This window comes from Hevea brasiliensis, chromosome 15 (assembly GCF_030052815.1).
Source record: "Hevea brasiliensis isolate MT/VB/25A 57/8 chromosome 15, ASM3005281v1, whole genome shotgun sequence".
Lineage (NCBI taxonomy): Eukaryota > Viridiplantae > Streptophyta > Magnoliopsida > Malpighiales > Euphorbiaceae > Hevea > Hevea brasiliensis.
The window spans coordinates 49,285,721-49,310,910 of NC_079507.1; the positions used below are offsets into that span (position 1 = coordinate 49,285,721).

The 25,190-nt window shown below is 28.7% G+C and overlaps 2 protein-coding genes across 6 annotated transcripts; both read right to left on the minus strand.

The window, feature by feature from the left end:
- Nucleotides 1-369: 369 nt before the first annotated feature.
- LOC110649252 (uncharacterized) lies at nucleotides 370-6,971 on the minus strand. 2 transcript variants are annotated; one of them, XR_009144102.1, is made up of 10 exons: nucleotides 6,674-6,957; nucleotides 5,586-5,813; nucleotides 4,429-5,491; nucleotides 4,041-4,105; nucleotides 3,527-3,588; nucleotides 2,355-2,458; nucleotides 1,562-1,634; nucleotides 1,215-1,395; nucleotides 623-924; nucleotides 370-527 (listed from the first exon to the last, which is right to left on the minus strand). XR_009144102.1 is itself a non-coding variant. In XM_021803749.2 (9 exons), the coding sequence occupies exons 2-9, from the start codon at nucleotides 5,782-5,784 to the stop codon at nucleotides 839-841; spliced, it is 1,833 nt and encodes a 610-aa protein (XP_021659441.2). In that variant the 5' UTR covers nucleotides 5,785-5,813; nucleotides 6,674-6,971; the 3' UTR covers nucleotides 370-838. The 2 variants fall into 2 exon arrangements, 1 of the variants encoding a protein (XP_021659441.2); XM_021803749.2 differs by having other exon boundaries at nucleotides 370-924; nucleotides 6,674-6,971.
- A 7,242-nt stretch (nucleotides 6,972-14,213) lies between these two features.
- On the minus strand, nucleotides 14,214-24,089 carry LOC110648887 (peptidyl-prolyl cis-trans isomerase PASTICCINO1). Of its 4 annotated transcripts, none has more exons than XM_058136177.1 (21): nucleotides 23,911-24,089; nucleotides 23,687-23,799; nucleotides 23,503-23,587; nucleotides 21,099-21,168; nucleotides 20,790-20,887; nucleotides 20,327-20,449; nucleotides 20,075-20,107; nucleotides 19,395-19,453; nucleotides 19,207-19,288; nucleotides 18,749-18,907; nucleotides 17,916-17,973; nucleotides 17,462-17,610; nucleotides 17,230-17,327; nucleotides 17,017-17,086; nucleotides 16,612-16,671; nucleotides 16,432-16,488; nucleotides 15,868-15,936; nucleotides 15,671-15,748; nucleotides 14,840-14,941; nucleotides 14,686-14,757; nucleotides 14,214-14,567 (listed from the first exon to the last, which is right to left on the minus strand). In XM_058136177.1, the coding sequence occupies exons 2-21, from the start codon at nucleotides 23,746-23,748 to the stop codon at nucleotides 14,292-14,294; spliced, it is 1,860 nt and encodes a 619-aa protein (XP_057992160.1). In that variant the 5' UTR covers nucleotides 23,749-23,799; nucleotides 23,911-24,089; the 3' UTR covers nucleotides 14,214-14,291. The 4 variants fall into 4 exon arrangements, with proteins under 4 accessions (XP_057992160.1, XP_057992162.1, XP_057992161.1 ...); XM_058136179.1 differs by having other exon boundaries at nucleotides 14,214-14,599; nucleotides 23,911-24,087; XM_058136178.1 differs by having other exon boundaries at nucleotides 23,902-24,086.
- Between the last annotated feature and the right edge of the window lie 1,101 nt (nucleotides 24,090-25,190).

Consider the following 25,190-nt stretch of genomic DNA (forward strand, 5'->3'; position numbering starts at 1 on the left):
GAACCCCTTAATATTAGTGAATGACATTTTTATAATCTCATTGCAGTGACTGGGATTTTCAAAAGAATGATCTCACACACTACGAAACCAATAAAATTTCTTCCAGCCACATTTACCGAGTCATAGGCTAACGTTATCAAGATCTCCAATTCACTACAGCCCTGCTGGGTGGTCACATGGCAATCCTCCATCACTACAGCATTACATTATGAGTTTGACTGTCTAATAAATTGTTAACATGAGAAATCTCATGCTGGGCTGAACTTGTTCATGAATTTTATAGATTGTCTATATAATCAACTGAAATAAATAAATAAATAAAAGCAATGAAAAGAACTTTCCCCAAGTAAAATTATCAAACTCATCATGTAACTTGAATCTGGTTCCCATTTAGAATATAGCAATCAGAAGTGAGAAAAAAACTATCATCTTACAATATATGCGACAAATTCACTCCATATGAGCATCATGTTCACTGAAGAGGAGAGGGAGGAGGGGATGGGGGGAGAAATAAACAGAACAATAATCTGCAACAAGTGTGGCCATCAGTCAGAGAACAGATAGCTCATCTATTCACAGTTGATGCAAATGCAGATAAACTCATTAATGAAACTGCAGTTACCTTGATAGTTATTGCATGTCTTCTGCAGTTTAAGCTTGCGATTGATTTTTCATGGATCCAATTTTACCCACCAAATAAAAGCCACTAACCAATGAACCTCAGTCAAGCACTATCCCCAGGCTAATATGGTCTGGAAGAACAATTTGCCAGCTGGCAAAAGTAACATCTTCTTTACCTTCCACAAAGACGAGTATCCTTTTCAATCCACAACTCCAGTCACATATCAGAGACGGACCAAAGATAAGCTTCCCTTTCTGTAGCTCGTTTTTCATTTAGCCTTCGGAACATTTTTTTCTCAAATCCTACAAGACAAACAGCAGAAAAGATCAGTCTCAATAAATACACCATTTATTATCATACATTTGAATTCTTCAACCAGGTTCTCAGGAAGAAGAATCCTCATTTGACCATCAATCCCTCTGTTTCTCAAGTAAGCTGAAATAGGAAACAGCAAGGAATGTGATTGTCATATCAAATATGAGAGGACACCCCATAGCCAGGTGCCCAGGTCCATCACAGACTGATCTTTCTGAATGATAAGAAATAGTGAGAGAAAAGTAAGCAATAAAGTTAACTCAGGAAATGAACCTACCATTACTTCGATCAACCCCATCCCAGTGTCTTCCTGGCTTTATCCCATATCGATTGGGTGCAGCATCTAATCCTCTTTTTATCCAGCTGTGATTGGGAATCTCCTGAGGAATTATAAACCCCGATTCCTTCATCTTCTCACTATCTCCAAGATCTGCAAGAACAGGTCCAGAATGCTTTTTCTGCAACATTTGAAAAGAGTGTAAAAGAATGTTGAATTTGGTGGTATAAAGGTAACTACAATTTCAGTTCCATCTATCAAACTTATCCCAAAATAAATGTAAACCACATCATTCTCAACATCATATTATCTATAATCTCAACTAAATTAACAATCAAGTCAATTACCTTTACCAAATGCGCCATAGGATCACCAAATCTTACTCTCTCCTTCAGCATTTTGTCAAGATCAGGATCATCTCTGCAAAACAGAACACAAGGCAATCAATTGCCATGCACATGAACATGCTTCATTTTGGTTCTTTTAATCAGCTGACTGCATTTCTTTCCCCTAATATTATAGGCACAGAGCAGCCAACAACTTCATCCCTTTCTGTTTCATTTTCTTTTTCTAACCGTTTTTTTATTTTAAATCTCATGAAAACAACAATATTTAGAAGAAAAATAACCCACTACATAGATATAAAGCCATATATTCTTCAAGATGTAGAGAAGGGGAAAGTAACCCTAAAAGAAAACAACTAACTGAACAGGCAAATATAGAGATAATCAAATGACTTTTTCAGTTTCACAATAAATGCACAATGTGTCTGCAACAAAGAAGCCAATTTCACAGCCAAAAAACAAAAGATAAAGCCTATAAACAGCTAATCTTTCCTTGATATCTATTTTCATCCAATGCCTAGAAATCCATCAATGCCAACAACAATGAGTGCTTGTTAACTTCACAGATAATTTAGTTTGCAACAAAGTTTCATTTTTTGATTGATCATCACAATTGCCATGGAATAATATCACAGACTAAGCAATTTGATATAAAGAGTGATAAGAAATCAGAAAGAGTTGTGGTGCATCAAATGGTAGATTCACTGAATAAAATTTTCAAGTTATCTAACAATTATAACATTCCAAGCAATGATTACCACTCAAGTCATGCATTGTTTAGCATCTTTAGTCCTACCTGGTTCGTGCAAATGGTTTGTCCTTCTCTTGTTCTAATTCTTGCAGCCTCGCCTCAGCATCTCGCTTTTGAGCCAAGCCCTTACCCCACTCTAACTTCTTCTCCTGATGAAATAAAACAATAAAAGAGCGCAAGTCACAAGCTTAAAGAACCAAAAATAATAATAAAAATAAAAATGCCCTACAAGCTTGAAGAATAAAATAAATAACAAACATTCAAATGCATTGAGGGAAAAGAACACAGTTGCCAAACCATACAAAATAACTTGTAGCTAGAACTTCAAAAATTATGATGCACATTAATTGCCAAAGTCTCAACCCTGATGCATGTAACTTTTTGTCCTAAGAAGGTTAATCACGTCCCTGGTTTTAGCAACTTCTCATATTCATTTTTTCTCAAAACCTTACTGGTTCAGAACTCCTGAGAAGCTTTATGATAAAATTTTTATTCCAATACCAATCATCTTCAGAAACTTTAAAAATTTTAACAAATTACAATGCCAATTGACACACACACAAAAAAATAAATAAATAAATAATTTTAATATACATCAGACTTTTCACTCATATTTTGTGTACTAAACTTTGCCAAAGCTAAGTTATGATTGCACGAAAAACTGAAGTCAAGCCGTTTAGCCCAGGAGATCAGTTGTGGCCAAATAACTGTGAATTCTCACCACTGTTTGAATGACATAAAATGGTCAGTTTCCATTGATTGATAAAGAAATAAGTGCTGTCTAGCACTTTTGACAAACATAATTGACTTGGTTTCTGTGCATATCTTCTTCTTCTTATTATTATTCTTTTTTTGTATGTTGGAAAAGCCCAATGGCCCGGGCTACAACAGCATGTATTCACTAGAATCCTAATGAACTTACATAATGTAATTATTCATTAAAATAGAAATTCACATCTTGAGAATCTTCTTTTACTTCTTTCAAATTCTACGATTCTGCAAAGCATAAACCTTCAGAAACTGCAAAAATTAATAATTGTACAACAGCCTACAACCCTCAACAATAGTTCAATCTAACAATCAAAGGAGCTCGCTTATCTCAAAGCATCATATAAATCACAAGAAAATAACCATATGCAAAAGATTGTAAATCATAATGATAACAAAAACAAGACAACAGTTTTAGTGATTTGACACTAGCACCACTCAGGAAGTACCTTAGGCTTTTCCTCAACTTTTTGTTTTGATTTCAAATACTCCTCCTTCGATATTCGCTGTCCTGCAGTTTGGATAAGTAAAAACTTTCACAAAGCATACATATATGTACAAATTAAACTTAAACATCTCATGTAGATTGGACATGCTAGATTTCCAAATTTGACATTCTTGTTAAAACTTGTAGTGATGGTAGACCATGAAAGGATTATTAACAAAGTTATTTTAGACATCAAATTCATAATTGCAACTATTTTGGTAGATTATCCTCAAGGTTTATTTTACTTACCAGATCATTGGGATTTTATTTAGTCAACTTTACTATTTCATAGCTTGGTGACTGTATAAAGCTAACAAGCTCCTTTTCATATAGAAATTAGGTTGCTATGAATTGGATTTGAAGTAGGTTTTAATTTTTCATAATGGTATTTTTCTTTTATTTTGAGTTCCAAGTTGTACTTTGTTTTACTTTTGCATCAACGTCATTTAAGAGTGGTTTTTCCCCCCTTAACTAACCTTTCTTATCACGAAATATAGGTTCAGCACCCCGACCACTCAAAGAAGGATCCATCTGTTCAAACCTGCAAAAATACATAAATGCTACATTACAAAATGAAACTTGGATAGTGAGGCATAAAGACCAGCTCCATTTCCTTTCCATTTAGTTTAAAATTTTCATACTATTGAAGGTGAAATAAATTCACAACAAAAAAAAAAAATGAAGTATTTGCTAAACAAATGTCACTTGTGGCGTGCACTTTGATGAACCACGGTTGACATGAGCATTTAAGCAAACTTTGCAATGATGAAGAACAATAATAATTCACTGACCAGCAATGTGACCAAATCAACAGAATAAACTAGCATAGAAACCAAGTATTTTATATGCTTATGAGAGTTTTACCTCAATAAATCATCCCTCTTAGTTTTAGATATCTCCTGCATGATATCGTGGCCAGTAATCAAACCAGTTTTTGGTCGCCCCTTTGAGGAAACAGGATCAGATGGCTCCTGGTTTTTCCTTGTTAGCGAAATGTCTTGATTCAAAGATGCATGTGAGCTACCATTCACAGTTGTACTTGAATGCCTAGGCAAATGCTGAGGAGAAAAATCTGGTGATCCTGATTGCTCAACATTCATTCTGTTTTTCCGTGGGGGTGAAAGATCTGACCCTAGGGAAGTACGTGCACCACCATGAGAAGACCTATGATCAGCTCGCCTTGGATGAGATATACCTGACTCAGGTACTTCAGATTTCCTCCTTTCAGAAGTCTGAGCATGAGATCGGCGAGGAGGGGACATATCAAAATTTTGGACAGGTTCAGGAGATGAAGCATAATGACGTCTACGCTGTTGTCGTGGAGGAGACAAATCAGCATCTTTTCTTTCAGTAAATTCAGTTAGTGGTGAAGATGTGTTGTTCCTTGCCCCTGGCCTACGGCGTGGTGACAAATCAGCATGTGGACTGCCAGAATATTTGTGTTTTGTATCAGATCCAGGAGATGGGGAATAATGACGTTTTCGTCGCTGCCGAGGTGACAAGTCAACAACTTCTCTCGAGGACGGCTTCAAGGATGGGTCTGGTGAAGGAGTATCATTTCGAGCCCTTTGCTTACGAGGAGGTGACAAATCAGAATTCAGATCAGTCAAGTGTGCAGACCTTGTATCAGATTCAGGTGATGGAGTATGGTGGTGCGTCCGCCGCTGCCGTGGAGATGAGAAATCTGCTTCTATCCTACCAGCATCCACAGTCCTCTCTAAAGGCTCAGGTGACGGTGTGTCATACCTCTGTCTACGGGGTGGAGACATATCAGAATTTTGATCAGTGGCAATGGCATGTTTAGGAGAGAGTGAAATCCATCCACTTCCATCCTCAGCAATTGTATTATAAGGGCGTCTGGATCTAAGTTGCTCCAGCCTCTTCATCCGCTTAACTTCTATGTCTTCTTCAACTTGAGGTTTTTCATCTGTGGAACAGGAAAACACACACCTATTATGATAAAAAATTGCATTTTACAGAAGACACAAGATCATCAAATTTTGGGTAATGACTTCTTTTACCTGGAGAATCATTGTCTTCTTCTTCCTCAAGTTTTACTGGCCTCTGCCAAACAGGATCTTCATCCACAACCAAAACACCCGGCCCATCAGGTTTAACTTTCTTCTTCCTCCTTTTCTTTTTCTTCTCTTCTTCATTGTTAGTTTCATAGCGTTTCAAATATTCTTTTAAGGACTTGGTTCCTGAAGCTTCAGCCGCCATAGTTTAGAATTGATACCCTCCCCCAATTCCTGGCATCACAGTTAAACTACATCTCAATACTCATAATAGCCAAACTCATATTTAAAATAAATAAATAAATATGATTTTAAAATTAATTATCACAAAAACAAAATTACATCTCAATACTCATAATAGCCAAACTCATATTTAAAATAAATAAATAAATATGATTTTAAAATTAATTATCACAAAAACAAAATTAACCAGAAACACAACAAAATTAACTAGAAACACAATATTCTCCATTAATTTTATAATTCAATTTCTCTTTGCCTTGATTTCACTCCAGAATAAATTTAAAGTTTAAATAAAGAAGAAATAAGTTGCCTGACCATTCCCCCATATAAGCGCATAGGCACATATAGATCATACTAGAAGGGAGCAACGGTTTTTGTATAGCTTCTACACTAACAATTATAGATGGTTGAAGGAGTTTTCCTTAGAATTCTCCCTATTTCCTCAGGCTTGGCTCATCATATCTTTTTCAGCTAGAGCTTACCTCCTTTGAATTTTGGTAAGCTCCAGCTCAAGCTCTCGTTTATTTAAAATGAGCTTAAGCTTAAATTTACCTTGTTTAGGCTCGAAATTGGGCTCAAATTCAACTCACACCAGCTTATTGAAATCAAAGCATGGAAATTGAAGAGCTAAATGAATAACAAAATTCAACAAAAATGGGACATACCCAACAATTTATACTTTATAGAATCTCAGCCCAAACAGAAACACCATCAATAAATTTTTGGAATAACGAACCAAAACAAATCTATGCAAACTGAAATGAATCAGCAACATCAAAAATTTCCAACAACCATGAATCCACCAAGCATCGGCATCAAAACTATGAAGCAAAAAGTCTTGGAGAGCTTACCTCACTCACACTAAATGGCAACGTATAGAGAAAGGGGAGAGGGATAGGCAACTACTTAGGGCTTCAAATTGGTGAACAAAACCGACGGCGTCGGTGATCGAGAACGGCAATGGTGAATGAACAGCGATGCCTATATGAAGGATAACTGTAAGCCGGCGAAAGAAAGACACGATGACGGCTAAGGAGAACGGCAAGACGACTATGAAGGGAACAACGGTGGTGGAGTCAGAGCTGTGCGGCAATTTAAGAGAGAAAAAAGTAGAATCGATTCCACGGGATGTAATCAATTAAAAAAATGAGTTAATTCTGTTCTAAAAAAAATAAATTAATTCTATTTAAATATAATTTAAAAAATTAAAATAATAATAATAATATATAATTATTGTAATTATATTATTATGATAATATAATTATTTTATTTTTTGTGACATACATATTATTTATTATTTTTATATTAAATTAATAAAAATAAAAATATATTAATAAAAATAAAAAATTATTTTAGTGTAAATTTAACTTATTTATTATTTTGCTAGTTTATATATTTTTTTATTAAATTTTTTTAATAATAAAATGTATGAAGTTATCAAGATTAATCAATTTTTAGTATTATATAATTTTTTATAAAACACATATAATTAGTATGAAAAATTTAAATTTTTTCTAACACAATTTAAGAATCTATTCATATAATAGTAAAATAATTTAATTTAATATAATTTTAAATACGTTGAATTTTAATTATTTTTTATTTAATTTTTTAATTTTATTTAATAAAATTATCTATAATACCCGTATCAATAAGTATTAATATTATTAATTTTTATTTATATAATTTTATATTTCTTATCATATAGATAAAAATTTTAAAAATAAGATTAATAAATATATTAATATAAATAAATTATTTTTAAATAATAAATTAATAATTAAAATTTTCTTGTCATATAAAAAAAATTATTGCTAATAGAATAAAAAACATTGACTTTCATATATTATTATTATTATTAATTAGAATGATTATATTAAAAAAATATATAGATAATTGTTCAAATTATAAAAAAATATTTTATCAAATTAATTTATAACATATTTTTAATTTAAATTTTTATAATTATTTTTTTAAAAGTAAATGTTAAATTTCAAAAGAAAATCATTAAGTTCAAATAAGTATTAATATTATTAATTTTTATTTATATAATTTTATATTTCTTATCATATAGATAAAAATTTTAAAAATAAGATTAATAAATATATTAATATAAATAAATTATTTTTAAATAATAAATTAATAATTAAAATTTTCTTGTCATATAAAAAAAATTATTGCTAATAGAATAAAAAACATTGACTTTCATATATTATTATTATTATTAATTAGAATGATTATATTAAAAAAATATATAGATAATTGTTCAAATTATAAAAAAATATTTTATCAAATTAATTTATAACATATTTTTAATTTAAATTTTTATAATTATTTTTTTAAAAGTAAATGTTAAATTTCAAAAGAAAATCATTAAGTTCAAATAAAAAAAATTCTATTAAATATTGTAATACTTATATTTATAAAGGATAATACAGTCAGAATAAAAAATAAAATAAAATCAGCTATCAGCTATTGAGAAACAATTCTAAAAATAGAGTTAATACAAATTACAGTCGATAGGTATTATATCAGTTATCTATCAGCTATCAGCTTTATTTTTTTAAATTTACCAAATACTCTATATTCTTGGTGCCTATGAGCTATATTAACTGCATCCAACAAATAAACTAAACACTACGTAGTATTCTCAAGAACAGTAAGAAAACTATTTTGCCACTCCTAAATTGATTTCTGTCCACTTGATACTGTTTATATTACTTTCTTTATTTTTATTTTTCTTTTATGAAAAATGTTATTGAATGAAAATGTATAAAAAAAATTCAATATACAAATAATTTGAACGATTAAATGAGTGGGATCCACATTGAAATGAGTAAGATACATTCATTTAACTGTCTATATTTTTTAGTGTACTAAATTAGTGCAAAAATTTTTACACTGAATGATATCATTGTTTCAAATAATATATTTATGAGAAGATTACTATTTACATCCTAAGTTGATTGTTACACAAGAAACAGAAAAGATTTAAGCTAAATGAATTTAGTGGCTTTTTTATTGTTGCTTTAAAGTTATATTGTATTTAAAATTTTGTACTCTCTCTTTTTTTAAATTAACATAGCATATAAAAAATTGACTACACAAAAACTCTAATTATATATTTTATTATTTCAATACATATTTTAAAATTTTTTATTTAATTTAATAAAAAATAATAAATTTCTTTTAAAAAATTATAAATTAATTTATCTTATTTTTTATCTCACTTCTCCATTTATTATTACATAGGCCCAAGGATAGTTATATTTTTTTTACAATAATATATATATATATATATATATATATATATATATATATAGAGAGAGAGAGAGAGAGAGAGAGAGAGAGAGAGAGTGAGAGAGACTCTTTAGCAAACATCATTTTCTTTCAGGTGATTTTTTATTTTATGAAATTTTTAGACTCTTTGATTTTTTATCTTGTTTTTTAATTTTTTAATTTTTTTTTTCTTTTTATTTTTTTAACTTTCATGTAATTAAACTTATTCAATATTTGTATAAAAAGATAATATTATTTAAATATTTTCATATAATTCAAATAAAATCTAAAATTATATATTTAATGCAAAAAGGCTTTTTTTTATCTTTTTTCATAAATAAATATTTTAACAACACAAATTTGTAAAATGTAATTTTTTTAATTGATAATAAACTATATATATATATATATATATATATATATATATATATATATATATATATATATATATACTACTTTATTTTATGATAAAATATTTTAATTCATACATTAATATTATATAATAAAATATCAAACTTCCATTTCATTACAACAAAAATATAATAAAAATAAATTATTATTTTAATTAGTATTATTATATTTATATTATTATTATTATTATTATCTCAAAACGTTAAAAAATTATTCATAGACTTTTTTTATCATACCGATTTAAAGTTTTTTTTTTTAAGTAATATCCACCCAGAATTGTTAATATATTAAATGTGCAAATTTGATTTATAAGTAACAAATAATTAAATTTCTTTACTTTTAATTCTTGATGAAATTTATAATATATTTAATTTATTTTTTTATTAATTTTTAAATATTTTAAAATAATGTGCATATAATTATTTTTATATACTAAACTTATTAATATAAGAATAGTGTTAAGCTATTTTTATATGGATTAATCATTTATTTTTCTTAATCGATGTTATTATTATCTTCTTTCATAATTAGATTTAAAATTAAATATTTTTTATTATTAAATTATATTTCATTTAATATATTATAATAAGTAATTAATTAATATTGTATTATTAACATTGGTTTGTCTTAAAGTAAACTATATATGCATAATTAATATGCAATAGAGTAATATGCAATAGAGTGAAGGAATATAATTTTATTTTAATTGAATTGACTAAGTATTTTAATAATTATTGATAAATAATAATTTTATTTATAATAAATAAATATAATATTTATATTATTTTAAATTAAAATTGAATATATTTTTTATATAAACTTTTTTAATTAAATACATTAATAAAATAAATATAAAAAAAATTCCGCAGCATTGTGCAGGTTTTTGAGCTTGTTACATACTAATTAAATATTTTTTTATAAATCAACCAAATATGATTTTTTTAATACTTTTCCACATATATATTATATTATATTTATATTTTAGTTGGAAATAATTTATATATTAATGCAATAATTAAGAAGTTTAGAAATATACCTATAATTAAAAAATATAAATTTATTTTATATGAAATATTTTTGAAATGTATTTATAAGAAATTAAATTAAAAGAAAACTTCAAAAATATTAATAAAAAAATTCAGATATTTGACTGGCTAAAATTAATTTATTTTTCTTGTTTATTTATGTAAATTCAAATATAATTGTATTAAAATATTTTTATTTTAATAATTATTAGATAGAAATAGAAATACATTAGCATTCATTAAAAAAAAGTTATTTATATAAATAAAATATCTTTTTTTTAAATAATATAAATATTTTTACAAAATTTTATTTGAAATTATGTTATAATAAAAATTTAATTAAATAGAATTTAAATATAAGTAGGACTAAGAATTTTAGATTATATAAACAGTAAAGTTATATAGACAATTAAATTTTAAGTTCTAAGAATTTTAATTTTATATAAATTGTAAAATTAAACTAAAAAATAAAAAAATATAATTGTGAATATTATAAATAATGAAGGGCAATTTGGACAAAGTTAATATTTCTCTCTCTTTTCACACATTTATATATTTTATAAGTATAGATAAAATACCTTTTTATTTTTATAAATAATATAAATCATGAAAATATTTTAAAAAAATTTTAATTTAAATTATATTATATTAAAAATTCAATTAAGTAGGAAAGGGTTTTAAATTTATATAAATTGTAAAATTATATAAACAGTTAAATTTTAAATCATAAAAATTTTAAATTTATATAAATTATAAAATTAAATTAAATAATAAAAATATAATTGTGAATATTATAAATACTAAAGGCCAATTTGAGTAAAGCCATTGTTATCTCCTCGCTTCAAATGTTTATATACTATATAGATTAGGAAAAAGTAAAAAAAAAATATTATTTAATCTCTATATTTTAACGAAATTAATTATTTAATATTTATATTTTAAAAAATATATTATTAGTCCATAAATTATACTTCTGTTAAATTATTTAGTCCATGCATCAAATTTTTCGTTATTCATGTTATTTAAATTATTATTTAATCACCCTATTTTGAAGAAATCAATTAATTGATTCCTGTATTTTAAAAAATATTATTATTTAGTCCATCTATTTTAATGAAACTAATTAGTTAGTCAATATATTTTAAAAAATATAATATTTTGAAAATTATTTTTTTGGATAGCAATAGAAATTTTGCTATGTTTAAATTAAATTTAAATTTATATTTTTTAAAAATTTCAATTTATTGAATATTATTTTTATGTTTTCTCAATTAAAAAATAATTTTCTTTGATTATTTAAAAATTTAAAGAAATTAATTAATTTTTTTAAATAGATAGCTTGTACCATTTTTATCGGAGGATGAAAATAAAGAGAAAATAATGGAGAGTGTAAAAGAGAAAAAATATGGAAAGAGAAAAATAAGGGAGGATAGAGAAGGATAAGAGAGAGAGGGTCAGAGTAGTTTAAATATAAAAAATAATTATAGGATTAAATAGTTAATGAAATTAAATTATAAAGACTAATTAATATATATTTTCAAAATATAAGGATTAATTAATTAATTTTATTAAAAAAAAGTAGTTAAATAATAATTTAATTAATATTATTTAATAAAAAATTAATAAAATGATTAAATAATTTACTGAAAATAAAATATATAAAATTAATTAATTGATTTATAGCTTGTATTTTCTTTTTTAGCAAATATGTTTTAAATTATTAATTATTATTAAATAAAATTAATATGGTGAATACGTATAGTTACACGTGACACTCTTATCGCTGATGTAACAACATGTTAGCACTTTGCATCATGAATTTTAAGTGTGATATGTTGCCAAATATGTCATGTGACGACACACCTACACTATTTTAAAATTGTTAATCGATCATTATTTGAATCACAATTACTAATAAAAAAAATACAACACATTGGTTTAATAAAAGTTATAGTTCAATTTCTTATACATCAAAACATGAAATTACAATGTGTTTTTTTTTTTATATAATTAATATTGATGTAATAGGGTTTATTTATTTTTATTTTTATTTTTAAAATATTTTTATGTCATTTAAAATTAAGTTAATTTTAATTTTAAAATATTTTTAATATAACAATTTATATAACATATAAATTTATTTTAACCATGCATAAATTATGTTTTAGTATTTAATTTTAAAATATTATTTTAAATGTTGTATGTGAGGAAAAGTAAATAGGGTAAACATCAATAATTTCAGTCTTAAAAAATAGAAAAACCTGAAAAAATTAAAATTATGGAGAAAATTAAATAAACAAAATCAAATTATGGAAAAAAAATTAAATTAAATTAATTCGATTTATTAATTTGGATTTCGGCTTAGATTTTTTGGCTTATTTTTATATTATTTTAGACTTAAATTCAATTATATTTCTTGTTTTTAATTCTAATTTTAGATTTAATAACAATTAATTTTTAAAAAAATATTTAATAGATTCAATTCTATGGTTTTTCTTAGAAAATCAAACCACTCTGAATAGATTAAATTTCTCGAAATCAAAAACTGAATTCAACTGATTTGCTAAAAAAAATTAAATCAAATTTCTTATTTGAACCAAAATTTGTTAATCTTTTAATCTTTATTTGGCCGAATACATATTATTGAACTTGTTCTTTTTAACTTATCACAACTTACAAATTTCATGACAATTAAGAGAAATTATTAGGTGCATTCAGTGCTCATGTGCCATCTCTAACAATCATATGAAATTCACTATCTATATTGTAAAAATGACCTACTTTTCTGTGAGAGAGAACACTATTTTTTAATGCTCTTGGTGCATCTAATAATTAGCTGACAATTAAACACAATTTCATCATATTAATTAAACCACTCACAATTAAACATTATTCAGGGAAGAATTTGAGCAAGGCTTCCCTTTCAACTACTCTACATCTTCAATTCCCTTGCCCTTTTCCGAATTGAGCACTCGAAAGTTTAATCTTTAGGAACTTATGTCAATCTGGTGTTTAAGGTTTCAAGCTAAAATGATTGGATGAGGGATTTTGTGCTTTTCTTTATTCAATCTGATTGATGAATGGACTACATCATCTGTTAGTTACCAAGAGATTAGGGCGAACTGCTGGGACTTCTAGTTCAGGAGAATTACAAGTTTAGGCATGCTTTAGTGATTAGGGGATTTAAGATTGTTATTTTAATGTTGATAATGCAATGTACTACCATAAAAGCAAATAGATTGAATTCGAGAACTCACGTACTTAGAAACGAATATAATTTTGGCTCAATATAAATATTATCCATTAAGAATAAATATCTCACCTTATCAGAGATTCTGAATCTCATTCAAATTGAACTTCATTTAAAATAAGAATTCTACTAAATCCTACTATAAAACTGTTATCTTTAGCCAATTTTTCACTCGGTTCCCCATATTAGGCACATTGAAGTTGTAGTTAACTAACTCACCCGGTATTCAGGGTGTTTTCTTAGAGGAGAGATTTTTCTCCATCTTTCTTGAAAGAGATAAAGAGGAGAGAGAGAGGCAGAGTGATCTATTAATGACATGCATGCACGGAACACAAATTACCTTGTTGAGAAGAGGGCAAATTTGTGTTTAATTGTCATGGAGTGTGACAAGTAAAAACGAAAAAGTTGATATGCTCTTGGCCAATATTTATCTCCTCAGAAATGAACTTCTTTTGCTGAATCCAAAAGTACAAGAAGTTGGATCCCAAAACAAATTATTCCATGTCACAATATAGTACATCTTTGAAAACCAAGAGCAGAAAACAGTCTTCTACCAGTAGGCCACAAGTGGGAGAACCAGCCTACTCTAGGTGCATTGGCTGCATCTTGATCTTGAAGCAATGCCTCTTCCTCGATCCCATCTGAATCCTCCTCACCATCTTTCGTCTGATTTTCACTTGTACTCCTCTCTTCTGTATCTTGAGTTCCAACATCTGCGATTTCCCCTGGCTTCTTGTCAAATAGTCCTTTGAATTGTTTACGTGCCTTCTTCTCAACTTCCTGCTTAATAAATGGTAGTCATACAGAAAGATCTAAAACATTAAGCTACCTTGCTATCTCAAATAATATATATATATATATATATATATATATATATATATATATTCATTTAACCTACCTGTTTCTTCTGCTTCAGTTTTTGAAGTGCTGCCGTTGCATCAGGTTCAGATGACTTGTCAACTTTCATCATCTAGCAGCATCCACAAGCATTTTAGAAAATGAATGTCAAGAATTTTAATATGTTCCATTAAAAAGAAAAATACAAGGGACACCTTTTCAAAATCATTTTTTGCTTCCTCAAAATCTCCATCTGTCATGTAGGCCATTCCACGTCGGTACAGAGCCTTTACATGTGCAGGATTTGCATCCAAAACCTGAATAATTTTATGAGGACCCAAATTCAAAGATGTAGGTTGAAAGGAATAATAATGACCTACGAAGTTACAAAGAAAAGAAAGAATGGCATTTGAACACAAACTCAATATTTTAGCAATAAGAAGGGAAACTTTTCTACACCATTAGTCTGCATTGGCATCATGAGCCTGCCTTTGAAACCTATAAGGGATAATCTTAGATGATTACAACATATCACAACATCATCAATTCCTTATTTCTAACTGGAAGCCCATATCTCATATGCTAATGGGGGAACTATGAGCAGAAAAGCCTAAGCTTGAGCTTGATATTTAACTCCAGTTGTGCATCAAATGGAATTCCCCATCCCAAAGACTTGCCAAGCCTTGTGTCCCATATCTGTTTCTAGCACATCCGACTTGCAAAAGCCTGAAACCCTGTATGATTTGTTTTCTTATTTACATCTGATTAAGAAATTACGAGAATTACTGATTTTGTAATCACAGTGACATCCAGCTTACCCATAGAGAAATAATCCTATCACCAAAATACTATTCCATTGGAAGGAATAGCAATCATTTATGCCAATTAAGCAATTACCAAATAAGAAAGAAAAAAGAAAAGGAAAAGGAAAAGGAAAAGGAAAAGGAAAAGGGGAATTTTAAATAAATAGCATAGCAAAATTAACTGTGACCACACTATCAAATCCAGAACATATGAATAGAAACTACAAATCTCCCAAAACATACCTTATTGCAATACTCAATGGACTTTTTGCAATCTCCCATTTTTAGGTAGGATGCAGCCAAGTTCAAATTTAACAAGTTCTTCAAGCATCCAAGAAAGCCAAAAAAAAAAAAAAAGAAAAATCACATGAGCCAAGATACTGAAAATATATATTTCCAAATAGCTTGTTATGGTTATTCTAAGTAGTGAAAAAACTTACTCTAGTATCTACAAAAACCTTCCCTTCTTCATCATCTTGTGGATTTACGTGATTAAATTCCCTAAGTACCTGTTGAGCAGTTGCCAGACAGCATTGTATGAGGACTTGAAAGGTGCACACATACAATCCAGATATTTTTAGAGCCCAAAAAAGGGATCCATAAAACCATTTAAATAGACAGTACACAGCATAATGGCATAAGAAATAAAAATGAACCATTTTATCTTGTACAGCCAATATTATCAAAGACAAGAACTTCAGAATCCATAAAAAAATGGTACTATACATATAGAAAACACATAAAACTTCAAACATTTTCTTCTTTTTTTTTTTTTTTTTTTTTACCTTTTTCAGTTCAATGGGAAAAAAAAAAAAAAAACATGATTCTAGGCAACATCACCAACCAAGCAATGCTAATACACAAGCGTTGCCAGCAAATGGCTTCACTCTGTATTACGAGTTTAAGGCAATGTAAATTCACCTCAGTACAATCCAAAAACATCAAAAGAAAAAGGTAACACTCCAAAGATGCTCAACACATATGACTGGGGGTGAATATATTACCTTCTCATATTTTGCCTTTGCAAGTTCAAACTTTCCTTCTTTGAAGAGCCTGTTTCCCTATATAACAACCACCACAATGTTTCCAAGTTTATATCAACAATCAAGAAATGTGTATATGAAGATGAAGTGATATTACAAGTGGTCAAAGACAGCACTGAATGAATAAATACAATTGCATACTTTGTTTCTAATCTTCTCTGCTTCACCCATTATACTTGGAAAATCCATACCAGTCCAATCCTGCAATAAGAATTCATGTGAACCTTTCTAGTTTCTACATATAGTGATAAAGGAAATTCCTAATTAGTATTTCCAGTTATTCAAAGCTGAATCAAGTCAAAAATCCCATAAACTCATAGCAATTTCCAATATCATTCCAAAGTCCATTCCTGCCCAAAGCTATTGATGGCTAAATGAATGCCAAACAGAAAAACCAATATGGACTGAACAGCTTACTTGCTGACATGCCACTAACAAAAGTAGTTTTCAAAAAGATAAAGACAGCATATTGAAATTCTAACAAAGTTTATATAAACAAATTAAATGGTCTGGCAATTAAAGTGCAGAGAAATATATGTTAGTTACCTTTGGCATCTCAAAACCAAGTAGCTCAATTTCCCATTGAATATGAACACCTTCAGGAACATTAACTGGCCTAATAATAGGGGATTAAAAAAAAAAGGTCACTTCATTTCAGAAGGAATAAAATAAAGTAAGAATAATGCAGCAGTAAGTAAAATCAATGTGTTTCTACTTTTCATAAAACTGGATATGTTAAACAAGATTTTGAAAAGCAACCTCCGGAACTTGTCATAGGCATAATCAGGAGGACAAGTGACAAGAGCTATCTCTCCAGGAAGCATTAAACGAACACACATTTCAAATCCTTCAGGGACCTGAAACACATGCAAAAGTTAAAGACATCAGCTGTGCTGCAAACTACTGATTGAGATTGAGCACAAGAATTTGGGCCAAATATCATTATTTCTACAAACTAGTAAATTGAGCTTTATAAGGAGGAATAACTCACTAGCCCTTCTCCAGAACTGAACTCCAAAGGCTGACCATCATTATCAACTCTTGTATCATAGAAGACCTTCTTTTCCTCATTAAGAAGCATACCCTTGTAATGTACTCGTAGTAGACTGTCATGAAGGGGGCAATCCATGGGAAATTCACCTAATTTTTCAGAACAATTCAGATCCACATTGTATCATATGTAACATAATATTAATAAGCATGTAATTATGCAGATAAATGGTTAGCCAGTTTCCAAATAAAATAAAAAAAAAAGAACCAGAAGTTTTACGTTAACCTAGGATTCTTTTGGATAGAATCTAAATTTATGAATCTGTCAAAGCATCCACATTATATACATAAAGATATCAGACAATAAGTACTAGGAAAATGAACGAGAAAACATCAATCATGTACACGGATACATGGGGCTGCTTGGGTTCATAAATGAATTTATACACACAGACCTCTTCCATCACAAAGCCGACGCTTTATCAGGCGGCCATCTCCAAGCATGTCCCGCACCTGTTAACACTAAGCTAGAGGGTTGAATAACACCATTACGAATTTCACAATTTACCATAGAAGTGAGTGCAATTGTCATAAACAATAAATCAATAAACAAATAAGGTACATGCACATACACAAATATAAACAATATTTAATCAGGATTTGGCTATAAATCAGGCACAAATTAGCATGTTTCCGCCAATATAATTTAAAATGCACATATGTGCATGTTAAGTTCCAAATGCTGTACATATGTGTAAGTCCAGAAAAACTGTATCTCGTCTCCATTAATTATCACAAACATCTTTTAAATTTCAGACACTCATGATAAAGAGGAGCTCATGAGAACATCCATGATGGTCACTGTGTCTCTCATCAACAAACATCAAGGCTCCCAACCAACCATACAGAACAAGGCAACTAATCATGGGTTGGTACTTTGTTTGTTTCATGTCTAGATGTAAACTTAACCACAGTGGACAATCAATGTAAAGAAGTATTGCAATAAAAAGAAGAATGACGGTTAGACATGTATTATGATCACACAAAGACAAGATGATACAGTTTTTCACATCAATTAGAATTTCAGCAAATTGAATTAACAATGAGATTATTATCTAATTATTAATAAAAACTCCTCAACCAACAAATCTCAGTTTTTTTTTAAAACTCCTCAACCAATAAATCTCAGTTTTTTTTTTTAGTCCCATTAATGATGACAACCAAGGAATGAGTATGCAAATGCAAGAGTATACAATGATGATGTACAATCTTGGAGAACTTTGCATACCTGAGTGAAATGGACAAGCTCCACTTCAAAATGAACTTCATCAAAACCTTCCACCAGAGAGAGCAGAGGAGACTCGGTTAAGTACTGGTTGTTAACATATATTACTGCTTTCTCTTCTCGTGACATTGTTCCCATCCCCATTTCAAGGCCCTTAGGTACCTAAATAATTATGAACAATGATAAATACTTTAGATGTCAAAAGCAACGTCCATGAGTACAAAATATTAAATGGATAAAAGTTTCTCCACATTTTATGGCTTAAGATTCTCAAGCTTAACAGATTAATATTCTATGTTGCATAATGAGAAATGGGAATAAAATTACAAACTGATTGTAAAAGATGCACTGAAAGGAAAGTCCAATAGAGGATGTTATTAGATGCAGGAGGCATGTTGCAAACTTGTAATATAAAATATAAAGAAACAAGGACCATAAAAAGTTCAGAGCATGTAACAAACCTCAGATTTCCCAAAAGTAAAGCAATATGGTTCTTGTGTATGTGATAAAATTACTTTCCCATTGCCCGTCTTTGCAGAAATCCTTTAAACAGAACACATTTTCCATGAAAACTTCAGATATTTCATCTTACAGATCAATATAAATGAAAAGCAAAGGGAAAAAACATGGACTAGAAACAAGTTTATACCTAGCCTTTACTTCATAAGGTTCCCTTGGAGATTCCCAGCCCAACCCTTCATTTACTACCTATCCACAAAATAAGCAGATTATATATGACTCAAATTTTGAATATGAATCTGGAAAACAAATTCATGCCATAAGCATCTTTCCTCATTCCAGTACAGTAAAGCATTAGGCCTCAAACCCAGGATATCTACCCAAATTCCCACTCCTTCAACCACATGTACTAAGCGATTTGGACACATCTTCCTTGTTTTACACAGGATTGGGTAACATAAAATTGTTTCAATACCATGCCTGGTTCCTAGTTCCCATGCTTCCCTTCTCTACAATGGTTTAACTTTTGCAGAGTTGTTTTCCAATTTCTCCTTTCCCTTAGCATTTGGAGTCAGGATTATATGCATTGTTATTGCATAGAAAAAGAAAAAAAACCATTCTTGAATATTAATATAGACTTGGCTCTCTAGTAAAACAAAAAATACTTCTTGAGATTCTAGAATGAAAGTACTTTACTCCTAACATGAAATACCAACATGAGAGCCAACAAAACAATCCATTGACCCAGCTCAGGCTGTTAATCCTAACCAAACAAAAGAAAACATCTGCTGGTGCTTACAGCCAGCAGTTAGTAAGGTAGACGAGTAAGATTTATCATAAATATAATTTGATAGTCTACATTCTCAATACCTTCTTTATAACTCCCAAATCATCACTGACAACCTGAAAATTAACACAAATGTGATTAATAACTCACAATTATAACCAAAGACATGAAAATTGCCAATTGAGGAATTTCACAATCACACACAAACAGATCTTCAACATATTCCAATTAACATATAATTTGACATCTTGAAAATTCATATTTTGAATAGAAGTTATATTATGTAAAACTGTAGCAAACAGAAAGGAAATAAATTTAAAATTTAAAAATCTTGCCTTGACTTTAGAAAAGTCTATCATCTCAATCTCAAAATGAAGTTCATCTTCCTGTGGAAAGCTACTTGGAGGTGAAACTGGACAATCAACCTCGCAATAGTGCATTTCAGGTTTCATCTTGAACTGAAACAAAAGATAAGACCAGCTTTTAAAATAATAAAACAAGAAAAAGCAACACAACTAACCTTTATTAAGTAACTTCTCAAAAGTTTTTATTTTCCAAAGTTAAGTTCTCCAGCCCAAGCAATTCTAAAAATGGAAATGCCAAAAAAGATCAATTCGAGTAAACAAAGACACAAGTCAATTCTTTCCACGTGTGCAGAATTTATTTGGTCCACATTTGACCTTTTCATGCATATTTTTTTTTCACACCTAGTTTGTTCATTTTGCCATACAAAGCAGACATATAAATTAACAGAAGCACAAGCACCCATATCAAATTGCAAATTGTAGAAGCCAGTACCAATGCCACTTCACCCTTCAGCATTGTTGGAAGTCCTTCCAGCAATCCTAGTATCATCTTACTTTTTCCCAAAACTTGTCTTATTGGAGTGTCCTTGCCTGTCATATACAAGGATAGGCTTTTTTAATCCAACTACCATAAAAACATAACATACTTTATCATAAAAATCATCTTATTAATGGCTCAAATATTAGAATTAATTAAACCTCAGTATAATACATAAATCTATGAGAAAAAAAACATTTTCTACATGGCAATGCATGTATGAATCATTCAATAACCAACTTGACAATCATGGAATCAATCCACCTCCATATTCCAACCTAGTAGACTCTACAGCAACTCCATCCAATGTTCTAACAGTGCAATGGTATATGACCTGCAAAATGTCAAAAATTCAAAATAGTTAATAACTTCATTAAGAAAAATGTTAGAGCCCAAGATAAATTAGAATTAGGAAATTAGATAAAATATGAAGTTTAATAGAATTTAAATTATGAAGTTTAATAGAATTTAAATTATAAAAATTAATAATTAGAGTCCTAAAAGGATTAGGTTTTAATAGCATATATATATAAATAGTTGGTTGGCCATTATATTGTATTGTAGAGAGCTTATGAAGAGAAGAGTATTGAATTTTGTGAGTTTTGTTTGAGTAACTTGTATGGATAAATAATTAGTAGTTGTAATTATTTTTCCTTTATGATAGATTTGTTGGTTGAGTAAATTTACGCCAAACCACGTAAAATTTTGCGTTCTTTAATTTGTGTGGGTGTGTTTTTCATAACAAGTGATATCAGAGCTATGGTTCAATATGTCAAATATGGTGAACACAAAATTAAGGTTGAACCATTTGATGGGAAAAATAATTTTAGTCTGTGGCTCCTTATACAACAATGATTAATTAAAATATTGAACGAAAAGCAACCGATGACCATTAAAGATGATGATTGGGGACAACTTCAACAAAGGGTGGTGAGCATGATTAGATTGACGTTAGCCCTAGATGTGAAGCACAATATCTTGAAGGAGATTTCGCCAGTTGTTCTGTGAAAGAAATTAGAGAGATTGTATATGTCAAAATCACTTACAAATCGCTTGTGCTTGAAGAATGAGTTGTACCAACTTAAAAATGGACGAAAGTACTTATATGAGAGATCATGTCAATATTTTTAATAATTAATTATCCAATTAGCTAGTGTTGGTGTAAAGGTAGATGATGAATAAAAAGCTCTCTTGCTTTTAACTTCTCTCCCATAATTTTATAAATGATAGCCCTAACAGTTGGGAAGGAGACTTTGAAAGTGCGGGAGGTTACCGCACTGCAGTTATCTTGGATGATGAGGAGTTCAAGAAGATAGGTAGTAACAATGAAGGTGAATCTTTTGTTGCTGACTCTTGTCATGGTAGAAGCAATCACATAAAAACAATTGGAGAGAGAATAGTAAATCGAGCTCGAGACTATAAATAGACCTTGAAGATAGAGAATGCTACTATTGTCATAAGAATGGTCACATTCAATATCATTATATGAAAATGAAGGAAGATCTTGCAGAGTTTAAATAATTTAAGAAGAGTCGCAGGAAAGAAAAAGAAAAAACTGTTACAATTGCAATTAATGATGGTGTTAAAGGTAAATGTTTGAATGCGGATAATGATAAGAAAAAGGCAAAAGATCCATTACAAGATAAGTAGTTAATAGATTTTACTTGCCCATTTCACATTTGCTCAAAAAAGGAGTAGTTCAATGTGATTAAGGAGAAAAAATGAGAGAAAGTGAAGCTAAGCAATAGAAAGAAAATGAAAGTTGAAAGTGTTGGAAAAGTGAAGATCAAGCTGCATGGTGATCGTGTGAAATTGTTCCATGAGGTATGTTCCTAAATTTGAAAGGAACTTAATTTCTTTGGTAAACTGGATTCTTTGAGTTATGAGTATTCAATTCATGGTGGAGTTGTAAGAGTTAGCCAGGTATTCTTGTGATCATGAAAGGTGAGAAGGAAGCATATTGATTGGAAAAATGCAAGTTAAGATAAAAAGCAATATTAATAATCAAGAGTGCAAGGAAGTACCAAGAGAAAATTGACTTTTACAAAAGTGTTGAAGATAAATTCCATTTAACTTGGAGGCAAAGATTGTTAGAGTCCAAGTTAAATTAGAATTAGAAAATTAGATAAAATAAAAAGTATAATAGCATTTAAATAATAAATTTTAATAATTAGAGTATCAAAAGAACTAATTTTAGTGATATATATATATGAATAATTATTTGGGTATTATACTATATTGTACAGACATTATATTGTATTATAAAGAGTTCACGAAGTGGATAAGTAAATTAAAGTTTTATTTAAGTGACTTGTAAGGGTGAGAAAAATAATCAGTAATGTAATTATTTTTCCTGAATGTATTAGTGGAATAAACTTACACAGAAACACGTTTTCTTTAATGTGTGTGGGTGTTCACAACAGAAAAGCACTTGCAATGGATCATTCACATATTACCCACGTCAAAAACTGATACAACCAAAGATGTGACGAAGGAAATTTCTTGAGAAAGTGACAGAAAAGAGATAAGAGCGGTAGAATAAAGAAGAAAGACTAGAGAGAGGATTTCAACAAAGACAAAAGACTAGTTCATTGTATTATCAAGCTTGGGGATACATCAATGATTGTATTAGAGTTCAATTTCTTGAAAAAGTCACAACAAGAGTAACCTGGTCACCATCTGATGGTCTAGCATCACCGCCACCCGGTCTCATCTCAGCTTTCATCAAACTCCCAGGCACAATTTTCATTCTCCTGATTTCCAGAACATATGAATGCTTTAATAAAACTTGTAAAAGGAGCCCAATTCTCGGTTACAAATTTTCCGCTACTTAAAGATTACAATCAAAATACCTCTTCTCGTTTTCAGTGGGCTCTTTCTTCTTCTTTGGTACCATTTCCTCGTCTACAGCCATGGCCGACAAAAGAATTCAAGGAATCAACGAGAAGTATAGATTATCCAATCACTGGGATTACAAACAGAGGAAGCTTATATTAATTCAAAAAAACAAAAATGAACAACATTATGTTTGAAGAATGAGTATATGAAGGATGAATCAAACCCTAACTGAACTCACAGTATCAAATTACAACCAAAGGATGAGTTAATGGAAATTATTGAAAAATTGGGCATAAATTGACTTGGGATAGCTGCAAGGTTCACGCTTCACAACCAAATAAGCGAATTAGGTGAACAGAAATGGGAAATGGAATGAAGGTAGACGACAAATGGGGACTGATAGACCAAAGCTGTTTTATTCTGAATTTCTTACTCCCATAATTGCATAAATAGGATAATAATGATTATTATTAGGAAGTCTTTATTACTTAAAAAAAATTTAATTAATTAAAATTTATTTAATGTTGTAATTTCAGTTATTGAAAAATATTATTTTAAAAATATATAATAAAAATTTTAAATTTTAATTTGAAATATTTAATAATAAAAACTTTAAATATAAAAAATTTTTTTATATTATTTTTTTATAATATTAAGAACAGTATTTTCAAAAAATAATTTTAATTTTAATTTAAATAAACTCCTTGACATTTGATTTAGTGCATATAATTTTTTTTCATTTAATTTCTTTTTATACATAATTAATTTCAATTGAGATGATGCTTATACTATGATAGATACTTAAACTCAAATTTAATTAATATTTTTAAAAATTAAATTTATCTTAAACTCAATTAAAATTTATTTTCAAATATCTAAATTAATTCAAAATTTTATTAAAATTTATTTTCAACTATAATACACAAACCCATTTTATTTTATATATTTTAATTAATAATCTTTATAAAAAATATTTTTATTAATAATTTATATTTAAAAATTTAATAATTTTATAAAATATTTAAATTCTATTTTATATAAAATAAAATATATAAAAATTTATAAATATTATTATAAAAATATATATTTTATATTTAATTAAATATTTATATAAAAAAATTTATTAGAATACGGACATGTAAAACTTGAATCCTACTTATAACCGTCACAGCAAAATCGAACCTGTCTTAATCCATTTATATGCTATCAAATCAGTCTTATTAGGGTTCGAATTAAGTACCCACAAAAATTTAACCAATTGTCATTCCTATTTATAACTTAAAAGTGGATTGGAGTGAAAATAATCTCTCTATTAAGTAGAGAGCTAAAGCAGTATACAGAAAAAAAGAGAGAAAAAAAAAAAAACATTTATCTTTATTCTCTTCTTGGACTTGTAAAGAGGAACAAATGAAACAGAACCAATAAAGATGGGGGCAACAGCAAAGTAGTCCTGATAAAAAATATAGGATGTACTGTATGAGACTATGAAAATCTAAAAAAATAAAAATAAAAATAAAA